Source organism: Rana temporaria, unplaced genomic scaffold (assembly GCF_905171775.1).
Source record: "Rana temporaria unplaced genomic scaffold, aRanTem1.1, whole genome shotgun sequence".
In the NCBI taxonomy this organism is placed as follows: Eukaryota; Metazoa; Chordata; class Amphibia; order Anura; family Ranidae; genus Rana; species Rana temporaria.
Window position 1 is genome coordinate 340 of NW_024404732.1, and position 11,333 is coordinate 11,672.

The window sequence follows — 11,333 nt, forward strand, 5'->3', positions numbered from 1 at the left end:
TCCTCATGGGAGGGGACCGTGATTGGCCTCCCCTGTGGAATGGGACAGTGATTGGCCTCCCCTGTGGGATGGGACAGTGATTGGCCTCCTTGTGGTATTGGACAGTGCCCTCACTGTTGCCAGTAAAACTTAATTTCTAAATCCGTGGCGTTAAAATTACTCTGTTCCAGCCCCGCCCCTTTTACTGCAGCCCCGCCCACAAAAGCTGGAGCTTGGAGGGAAGTTGAACAGCACAGAATCCTAAAACAAGAGGCTTCAGTCACCAAAGAGCACCGGAATGGTGAAAGCATTTTATGGAATTCAGATAACCTGAGGAAGCTTTGTAACCCTGGGGGGGGGGGGGGGCTGAGCTCGAAGGGGATTTGTCTTCATTTCCTGTCTCCCAGATACAACAGGAAGTGAGAAGAAATCTCTACAAAGTGAGGGAAATCCCCTCTTAGACAATCGTCCCCAGAGAAAAAAAATTTACATTTTCAATTTTCTGTTACATTAATTTTCTTACACAAACTGAGAGGATGAATCTCACAGAGAGCAATAAAAACCTGACAGAGGTCCTTCCACACTTCATCCAAAAGTACAATAAAAAAGCTGTTCTTCATGTGACCAGTAGGTGACCCTGTTGTAAGTTTTTGTGTCGTGTGTCTTCCAGCCGTTCACCACCCAGGAGATCATTGGCATCGTCATCGGTTCGGTGTCCTCCATCTTCTACCTCGGCTCCCGCCTGCCGCAGATCGTCACCAACGTGAGTGCCGTTCCCTGGAGACCCCATTATTTCAGAATGTTCCATTTATTATTATTTTGATAATGGTGGGACTGTGATTGGCCTCCTCATGGGGTGGGACGGTGATTTGCTTCCACGTGGGGCGGGACAGTGATTGGCCTCCTCGTTGGACGGGACAGTGATTGGCCTCACCATGGGGTGGGACAGTGATTGGCCTCTCGTTAGACAGTGATGTGCCTCATCATGGGACTGTGATTGGCTTCTTCATGGGACAGGACGGTGATTGGCCTCTTCATGGAACGGGACAGTGATTGGGCTTCTCATGGGAGGGGGCAGTGATTGGCCTAATGATAGGACTAGACAGTGATGGGCCACATCAAGGGACAGTTATTGGCCTCTTCATGTGATGGGACGGTGATTGATCTCCCCATGGGGCAGGACGGTGATTGGGCCTCCTCAAGGGACAGGACGGTGATTGGGCCTCCTCAAGGGACAGGACGGTGATTGGACCTCCTCAAGGGACAGGACGGTGATTGGGTCTCCTCAAGGGACAGGACGGTGATTGGGCCTCCTCAAGGGACAGGACAGTGATTGGGCCTCCTCAAGGGACAGGACAGTGATTGGACCTCCTCAAGGGACAGGACGGTGATTGGGTCTCCTCAAGGGACAGGACGGTGATTGGGTCTCCTCAAGGGACAGGACGGTGATTGGGCCTCCTCAAGGGACAGGACAGTGATTGGGTCTCCTCATGGGACGGTGATTGGGCCTCCTCAAGGGACAGGACGGTAATTGGGCCTCCTCCATGGGACGGTAATTGGGCCTCCTCATGGGACAGTGATTTGCCTCCTCATGGGATGGGACAGTGATTGGCTTCCTCATGGGACGGGACAGTTATTGGCCTGCTTATGGGATGGGGCAGTGATTGGCCTAATGATAGGACTAGACAGTTATGGGCTTCATCATGGGATGGTGATTGTCTTCTTTCTGGGACAAGACGTGATTGGGCCTCCTCATGGGACGGGAAGGTGATTGGGCCTCCTCATGGGACGGGAAGGTGATTGGGCCTCCTCATGGGACGGGACGGTGGTTGGGCCTCCTCATGGGACGGTGGTTGGGCCTCCTCGTGGGACGGGACGGTGGTTGGGCCTCCTCGTGGGACGGGACGGTGGTTGGGCCTCCTCGTGGGACGGGACGGTGGTTGGGCCTCCTCGTGGGACGGTGGTTGGGCCTCCTCGTGGGACAGTGGTTGGGCCTCCTCGTGGGACGGGACGGTGGTTGGGCCTCCTCGTGGGACGGGACGGTGGTTGGGCCTCCTCGTGGGACGGGACAGTGATTGGCCTCCTCGTGGGACGGGACAGTGATTGGCCTCCTCATGGGACGGGACAGTGATTGGCCTCCTCATGGGACGGGACAGTGATTGGCCTCCTCATGGGACGGGACAGTGATTGGCCTCCTCATGGGACGGGACAGTGATTGGCCTCCTCATGGGACGGGACAGTGATTGGCCTCCTCATGGGACGGGACAGTGATTGGCCTCCTCATGGGACGGGACAGTGATTGGCCTCCTCATGGGACGGGACAGTGATTGGCCTCCTCATGGGACGGGACAGTGATTGGCCTCCTCATGGGACGGGACAGTGATTGGCCTCCTCATGGGACGGGACAGTGATTGGCCTCCTCATGGGACGGGACAGTGATTGGCCTCCTCATGGGACGGGACAGTGATTGGCCTCCTCATGGGACGGGACAGTGATTGGCCTCCTCATGGGACGGGACAGTGATCGGCATCCTTTTGTCTTTGCAGTTTCGGAGACGGTCCACAGAGGGTTTGGCTCTCTCTCTCTTCTGTATGATAATTTTAGGTAACTTGACCTACGGCCTCAGCATCCTCCTGAAGAACCCGGACAAGGGGCAGTCAGAAGTCGATTACGTCAATCACCACCTGCCTTGGCTGATCGGCAGTCTTGGGGTCATGAGCATGGACTGCATTGTATCCTTTATCACATACAGCTATAATAATGTTGATGTCTGTCCTTGCAGTGCGCGAGCGGGGGGGGGGGGCCTGTACCTTCCTACCATCACCACAACAATGCAGTGCAGCCATTGGCCAATGGTTGGGGCTTATTTATAACAAGTCACGGGGATATTTCAACTCCTTTTTTAATGTAATAACCTCCCTATATTTTATCTCCACTTTTGTCTCCGCAATTTAACTTGAGCATAAATTATAGGGACACTTTTTTGTCTGTGGGCGGGGTCTTATAATTAGGGGGCGGGGCGTGCTTTTTAAGGTGTGGGGTAGAGGGGGAAGAAAAATGTGGCGCCCCCCTCCCTCTCCACTGAACACAAGGGGAAAGAGATCTCGCGCCGGCGGCCATTTTGTTGGAGCCAAAACTGCTGCGCAGCCAAAAAACATTCCAGATTTCCCGGGTCAACGGCCTCTGATCGGGATGAGGGTCCCAAAATCGGGATTGTCCCGGGAAAATCGGGACTGTTGGCAACTATGCATTGAGCAATATCTGTATTTCTCTCTGCTTAGGAAGTTCTCACCTGTCCTGATCCGCCATTATAAGTGGGATTTTGTTACCTTCCAAGTTGCTTTTCCTGATTCTCCGATGCAGATTATCACCCAGTTTTGCGTGTTTGGTGCGAAGCGGTCAGAAGCCGGTGATCCTGGAGAAAGGGAACCCCTTCTGCATGCCGACGGGAGGGCTGCGCACAATGCCAAATGAGGACCACCGCTGCTCATCATGGTACTTCTGGCCGAACCATCTCCCCAATCAAGGCGACCACTGTGGCTCCTTTTCGTGGACAGCCGAAGGTTCGGCACAGGCCGCGTAGCCAAATTTCTGGACAGCCATACCTCGTTGACACTGCCGCCGAGGCTGTAGTGTAATGATTTAAAACATTTTTTTTTAACGATTGACCTTTTATAGACTTGAAGACTTTTATCGGGAGGTTCTCTGAGATACATTCTCTCCATTTACAGAAAAGGGGCTGTTCAGAGGCAGCTCTTTAATTAGGCGGTCTCCTAAGGCCTCGCACTCACAGGGGCCTCGCGGCCGCCTAACTTACCCAATGCATTACCCCAGTTTTGAGGGACAGGGGACCTTAACGCTGCTGTGCTCAGGCAGCGTTAGGAGCCCTGACTCAACAGCGGGGGCCGCCAGCGTCCCTAACAACCAGTGAATAATCGGTGCCACCACCCCCCTGTGATGTCAACAACCCAGCATTCCCTCAGCCAATGATGCCACAAGGGGGCGGGTTCACCGGGTGGCCCCCGCCCCTTCGTTTTTAAAGAGCAGGATCTGGGGGCCGCCTTGTTAAAGTGTTTTTTCAGATTCGGATAAGCCCCCTGCACGCAGACCCCCCCCCCCCACAACCACCAGCCAGGGTTGTGGGGAAGAGGCTCTTGTCCTTTGAATTGAGAGTGTCAAGTTTTTGCCTCACAAAGCCTAGAGAAGCCTCCTGGGGCTGTTCAATGTCAGGCCTCAGCTCAATAACTTTTATAGAAGAGCCAAGGGCTGTGTCTCAGAAATCAGCCAAAAACTCAGAGGAGGTACCTACCTAGCTCCGTGAGGGACTTCCGCCAACACCTCCCGTAAAGAAGGTTTCAGATAAGGGCTCAGACAGAAAGATTAGGGCTGTATGTTAATGAATGGAAAACTTGAAGAGTCATCAGGGGGGAGGGTCTGCCACAGATACCTATTCAGTTCCATGAGTGGCCATCCATGGTGGCACCTCTCCTAAAGACCCGCCCATTTTAGGGCTTCCGGGATTAGATGAGGACTCGGCTCTTGGTGCTCCTGTATAAGTTAAGGAGCTGAGGACTTGTACACTACAAAATGGAAGAGTTTCTATCTTTTTTCCTGCAGAACCTTTTTAACCCCCTTCTCTCCTCACTCGATCAGTGCCAGAGGCGGCTCTTTAATTAGGCGGTCGCTTAAGGCCTCGCACTCACAGGGGCCTCGCCGCCGCCTAATTTGCCTCGGCTCAATCACTGTGTGATAGATCCGTGCAACTTTCTGCAACCATTTTTTTATTTGCTTAATTTTTTTTTTACCCATTATGGCCATGGTGGGGCCCCCGTGTCTAAGTTTTTTGCTTAAGGCCTCAGAAAGCCTAGAGCCGCCTCTGGAGAACCTCGGCACCCCAGATGTCTTGCAACTACAATTCCCATGATGCTCATGTCCTCTGCAGTGTAGTGGAGCATCATGGGAAATGTAGTTCCAAAACATCTGGGGTGCCGAGGTTCCCCATCACTGCTCTAGATAATATATAAGGGAAGAGTTTGATATTTTCAGACCACTTATTTAATTGGAAACACTGTTAATGGACACAGAAAATAAGGGAAAATGATGTTTACAGCGGTCTGGGAGAACTTTACGTGTGTTGTCTGGTTTATACAACCAAATTCAGAAGGGACTGACAACCATTTTAGAGACACCAAGGGATTTTTTTTTTGGACCTTATAATGGATTTAGAATCTCACCTGTGCTGCTTTTAATTAGGGACTGAAACTTATTAAAAACAGTTATTAAAGTGCTGACAGCATTGTAAACATGATATTGTGTAAACATGATATTGTGTAAACATGATATTGTGTAAACATGATATTGTGAATTTTATAAGTGTGATGAATCATAATTCAAATAAACAATATTCCGCTTTTCTAAATTAGTTTTCTCTGTGTGATATTCAGAATGACCACTAGAGGGCAACATTGATTTTTTTCTGTGATATTCAGAATGACCACAAGAGGGCAACATTGATTTTCTCTGTGTGATATTCAGAATGACCACAAGAGGGCAACATTGATTTTCTCTGTGTGATATTCAGAATGACCAATAGAGGGCAATGTATACTCATTTTACAAAGTTTATTCTGCCTTTATAAATTGGTTTTCGCTGTGTGATATTCAGAATGACCACTAGGGGGGCAACATATACTCATTTTACAAAGTTTATTCCACTTTTATAAATTGGTTTTCTCTGTGTGATATTCAGAATGACCACTAGAGGGCAACATTGATTTTTTTCTGTGATATTCAGAATGACCACAAGAGGGCAACATTGATTTTTTTCTGTGTGATATTCAGAATGACCACTAGAGGGCAATGTATACTCATTTTACAAAGTTTATTCTGCCTTTATAAATTGGTTTTCGCTGTGTGATATTCAGAATGACCACTAGGGGGGCAACATATACTCATTTTACAAAGTTTATTCCACTTTTATAAATTATTTTTCTCGGTGTGATATTCAGAATGACAACTAGAGGGCAACATTGATTTTCTCTGTGTGATATTCAGAATGACCACTAGGGGGGCAACATATACTAATTTTACAAAGTTTATTCCGCTTTTATAAAGTTTTTTCTCTGTGTGATATTTCTACTGACCACTAGAGGGCAACATTGATTTTCTCAGTGTGATATTCAAAATGACCACTAGAGGGCAACATATACTCATTTTACAAAGTTTATTCTGCTTTAAAAAATTAGTTTTCTCTGTGTGATATTCAGAATGACCACTAGAGGGCAACATATACTAATTTTATAAAGTTTATTCCGCTTTTATCGATTGTTTTTCTCTGTGTGATATTCAAAATGACCACAAGAGAGCGACATATACTCATTTTACAAAGTTTATTCCCACTTTAATAAATTAGTTTTCTCTGTGTGATATTCAGAATGACCATTAGGGGGCAACATTGATTTTCTGTGTGATTTTCAGAATGACCACAAGAGGGTAACATATACTAATTTTACAAAGTTTATTTCGCTTTTATAAATTGTTTTTTCTCTGTGTGATATTCCTAATGACCACAAGAGGGCAACATTGATTTTCTCTGTGTGATATTCAAAATGACCACTAGAGGGCAACATTGACAAATTTTACAAAGTTTATTTCGCTTTTATAAATTGTTTTTTCTCTGTGTGATATTCCTAATGACCACAAGAGGGCAACATTGATTTTCTCTGTGTGATATTCAGAATGACCACTAGGGGGGCAACATATACTAATTTTATAAAGTTTATTCCGCTTTTATAAATAGTTTTTTCTCGGTGTGATATTTCCACTGACCACTAAAGGGTAACATATACTAATTTTACAAAGTTTATTCCCACTTTTATAAATTGTTTTTTTCTGTGTGATATTCCTAATGACCACAAGATGGCAACATTGATTTTTTTCGGTGTGATATTCAGAATGACCACTAGAGGGAAACATATACTCATTTTATAAAGTTTTGTGGGTTTTTTTTTTTCTTCAAAAAATGACTATAAATGGTAAAAATCCATCTGCAGTCTCCTTGTCCTTCAATCTCAGGGAGACGTCTGCCTGTCTGCAGCTCAGCCAAAAGCAGGCTCTCCACATGTTACAATCTGATTGTATAACCTTCCTTAGATCCACCAAGTACACTATATTGTCAAAAGTATTGGGACGCCGGCCTTTACACTCACAGGAACTTTATTGGCGTCCCAGTCTTAGTCCGGAGGGTTCAATATTGAGTTGGCTCCGCCCTTTGCAGCTATAACACCTTCACCTCTTCTGGGAAGGTTTAGGGGTGTGTCTATGGGAAGGTTTAGGGGTGTGTCTATGGGAAGGTTTAGGGGTGTGTCTATGGGAAGGTTTAGGGGTGTGTCTATGGGAAGGCCGTCCACAAGGTTTAGGAGGGTGTCTATGGGAATGTTTGACCGTTCTTCCAGAAGCGCATTTGTGAGGGTCAGGCACTGTCGTCGGATGAGAATGCCTGGCCCTATGAAGGTTATCCCCCCCCCCTTCTGCCCCTATGAAGGTTATTCCCCCCCCTTCTGCCCCTATGAAGGTTATTCCCCCCCCCTTTTCTGCCCCTATGAAGGTTATCCCCCCCCCTTTTCTGCCCCTATGAAGGTTATCCCCCCCCCTTTTCTGCCCCTATGAAGGTTATTCCCCCCCCCTTTTCTGCCCCTATGAAGGTTATTCCCCCCCCCCTTCTGCCCCTATGAAGGTTATTCCCCCCCCCTTCTGCCCCTATGAAGGTTATTCCCCCCCCCCCCTTCTGCCCCTATGAAGGTTATCCCCCCCCCCTTCTGCCCCTATGAAGGTTATCCCCCCCCCCTTCTGCCCCTATGAAGGTTATTCCCCCCCTTTCTGCCCCTATGAAGATAATTCCCCCCCTTTCTGCCCCCATGAAGGGAATTTCCCCCCCCCTGCTGCCCCTATGAAGGTAATTCCCCCCACCCCCTTGCTGCCCCTATGAAGGTTATTTCCCCCCCCCCTTTCTGCCCCTATGAAGGTAATTTCCCCCCCCCTTGCTGCCCCTATGAAGGTAATTTCCCCCCCCTCCCCTTGCTGCCCCTCTGAAGGTAATTCCCCCCCCCCTTTCTGCCCCTATGAAGGTAATTCCCCCCCCCTTTCTGCCCCTATGAAGATAATCCCCCCCCCTTTCTGCCCCTATGAGGGTTATTTCCCCCCCTTTCTGCCCCTATGAAGGTTATTCCCCCCCCCTTTCTGCCCCTATGAGGGTTATTTCCCCCCCTTTCTGCCCCTATGAAGATAATTCCCCCCCTTTCTGCCCCCATGAAGGGAATTTCCCCCCCCCCCTGCTGCCCCTATGAAGGTAATTCCCCCCCCCCCTTGCTGCCCCTATGAAGGTAATTTCCCCCCCCCCTTGCTGCCCCTATGATGAAGGTAATTTCCCCCCCCCCTCCCCTTGCTGCCCCTCTGAAGGTAATTTCCCCCCCCCCCTTGCTGCCCCTATGAAGGTAATTTCCCCCCCCCTTGCTGCCCCTATGAAGGTAATTTCCCCCCCCCTCCCCTTGCTGCCCCTCTGAAGGTAATTCCCCCCCCCTTTCTGCCCCTATGAAGGTTAATTCCCCCCCCTTTCTGCCCCTATGAAGGTTATTTTCCCCCCTTTCTGCCCCCTATGAAGGTAATTCCCCCCCCCTTTCTGCCCCTATGAAGATAATCCCCCCCCCCTTTCTGCCCCTATGAGGGTTATTTCCCCCCTTTCTGCCCCTATGAAGATAATCCCCCCCCCTTTCTGCCCCTATGAGGGTTATTTCCCCCCCTTTCTGCCCCCATGAAGGGAATTTCCCCCCCCCCTGCTGCCCCTATGAAGGTAATTTCCCCCCCCCCTTGCTGCCCCTATGAAGGTAATTTCCCCCCCCCTTGCTGCCCCTATGATGAAGGTAATTTCCCCCCCCCCTCCCCTTGCTGCCCCTCTGAAGGTAATTCCCCCCCCCCCCTTTCTGCCCCTATGAAGGTTATTTCCCCCCCCCTTTCTGCCCCTATGAAGGTTATTTCCCCCCCTTTCTGCCCCTATGAAGATAATCCCCCCCCTTTCTGCCCCTATGAGGGTTATTTCCCCCCCTTTCTGCCCCTATGAAGATAATTTCCCCCCTTACTTCCTTTTCAGGACAGGAAGTGATAGGAAATCGATCCAACTGGGACAGAGACTTAAAGTGGTTGGAAACCCTCGAGGCTCCGAAGACCGAGCCAGATCCTTGTGACGACGGTGCCGCCCCCCTCAGGTCGGGGGGGGGAGGGGGTACAGCACTGCGCAGACCTCAAAGACCAGAAGGGTGCAAACGCCTGCTGCATTAGCCCAAGTACTTTATTAAAGGATAAAAGATCCAATAAGATGAACTCCCAAAGCAAACATGGAATGATGGTGTATCCAGAAATCCGCCGTTACCTCATAGGAATCACATGAACGGACGTGTTTCAGGGGAGAGGCCCCCTTCCTCAGGAGTAACACCTAGTACACACAGGCCGAATGTCAGGATACATCGGCCAGTTCAATAAATAAAAAAAACTGTCGACATTCCGCCCAGCGGACTGGCTCCCGATCAGCGCTCTCAGTCAATGGCTAACCAGAGTGTTCTGGTGGGAGGGTCCCCCTGTTATACATCGATCGTTCCTGCTGAACTGTTGTGATCTAACATCGTACTGTTAGTACAGAAGCTCCAAAACGGAGCGGTCCATATTTTTTTTTTTAATTCAACCTGCTGGATTGGAAAAAAAACAAACAAAAAAACACTCTATTGTGTACCAGGCTTTATAAAACGGATCAAAACATGGAACGATGACGTATCATGATCTTGTGTGTTGCGGGGGACAGGCCCCCTTCCTCAGTAGTTACTCTGAGAAAGGGGGCCTGTCCCCTGAAACTCGTCAGTTTCTCATGAGATCACACAAATGGTGGAACCAACTGACGAGTTTCAGAAGATAGTTCCCCCTTCCTCAGTAATTACTCTGAGGAAGGGGGCCTCTCCCCCGAGTCCAGAAATCTGCCGTCCAACTTCATGGAACCCGCTGACGTGTTTCGGGGGACAAGCCCCCTTTCTCAGAGTAACTACTGAGGAAGGGGGCCTGTCCCCCGCAACACACAAGATCATGATACGTCATCGTTCCATGTTTTGATCCGTTTTCTTTTAACATACCAATAAAATATACTCACAAACCAAACATGGAACAATGGCTTATCCTGATCATAAGTTTCAGGAGACAGCAATTACTCTGAGAAAGAGGGCTTGTCCCCCGAAACACGTCGGCTGGTTCCGCCATTCTTGTGATCCCTCCCATGAGGTTGGAGGGCGGACTTCTGGACTCTGCATCATGACGCACAATCATTCCAAACCTGGAATGATGGTGCATCACGATACACAGTTCAGAAGTCCGCACTCCAACCTCATGGGATCACACACATGGTGGAAACTACTGACGTGTTTCGGGGGACAAGCCCCCTTTCTCCGAGTAATTACTGAGGAAGGGGGCCTGTCCCCCAAAACACATATGATCACGACACGCCATCATTCCAGATTTGCTTTGGGAGAATATTTTGCTGCATCTTTTAACCTTCAATAAAGGTTCTTGGGATAATGCAGTCAATGTTTGCACCCTTCTTATACACCTGTATAGATAGAGGAGGTTGTGTTTATATCGCTGTTGTGCCTTTCTGCCCCAGCGACAGCCGCTCCTCCCATTTCTTGTACAGGGGGCAGAAAGTGATGGGGGGGGGGGTTAAGGGGGCAGAAAATGATGGGGGGAGGGGACACAGGAAAATAAAATGTTTGGGGGGGTGATAGGGGGTCACTGGGGCAGCAAGGGACAGGGGGGGGGTCACTGGGGCAGCAAGGGACAGGGGGGGGGGTCACTGGGGCAGCAAGGGACAGGGGGGGGGTCACTGGGGCAGCAAGGGACAGGGGGGGGGGGTCACTGGGGCAGCAAGGGACAGGGGGGGGTCACTGGGGCAGCAAGGGACAGGGGGGGGGTCACTGGGGCAGCAAGGGACAGGGGGGGGGGTCACTGGGGCAGCAAGGGACAGGGGGGGGGGTCACTGGGGCAGCAAGGGACAGGGGGGGGGGGGTCACTGGGGCAGCAAGGGACAGGGGGGGGGTCACTGGGGCAGCAAGGGACAGGGGGGGGGTCACTGGGGCAGCAAGGGACAGGGGGGGAGGTCACTGGGGCAGCAAGGGACAGGGGGGGGGTCACTGGGGCAGCAAGGGACAGGGGGGGGTCACTGGGGCAGCAAGAGACAGGGGGGGGGGTCACTGGGGCAGCAAGAGACAGGGGGGGTCACTGGGGCAAGGGACGGGGGGGGGGTCACTGGGGCAGCAAGGGATG

General features: G+C 50.3%; 1 protein-coding gene across 1 annotated transcript; it reads left to right on the plus strand.

Annotated features, from left to right (window-relative positions):
- Positions 1 to 626: 626 nt before the first annotated feature.
- On the plus strand, positions 627 to 3,627 carry LOC120923260 (lysosomal amino acid transporter 1 homolog; the record flags this gene model as incomplete). The annotated part of the gene is made up of 3 exons (XM_040334931.1): positions 627 to 742; positions 2,526 to 2,711; positions 3,343 to 3,627. Coding segments are annotated over 3 exons (413 nt in total), but the record flags the coding sequence as incomplete, so codon positions are not given.
- Between the last annotated feature and the right edge of the window lie 7,706 nt (positions 3,628 to 11,333).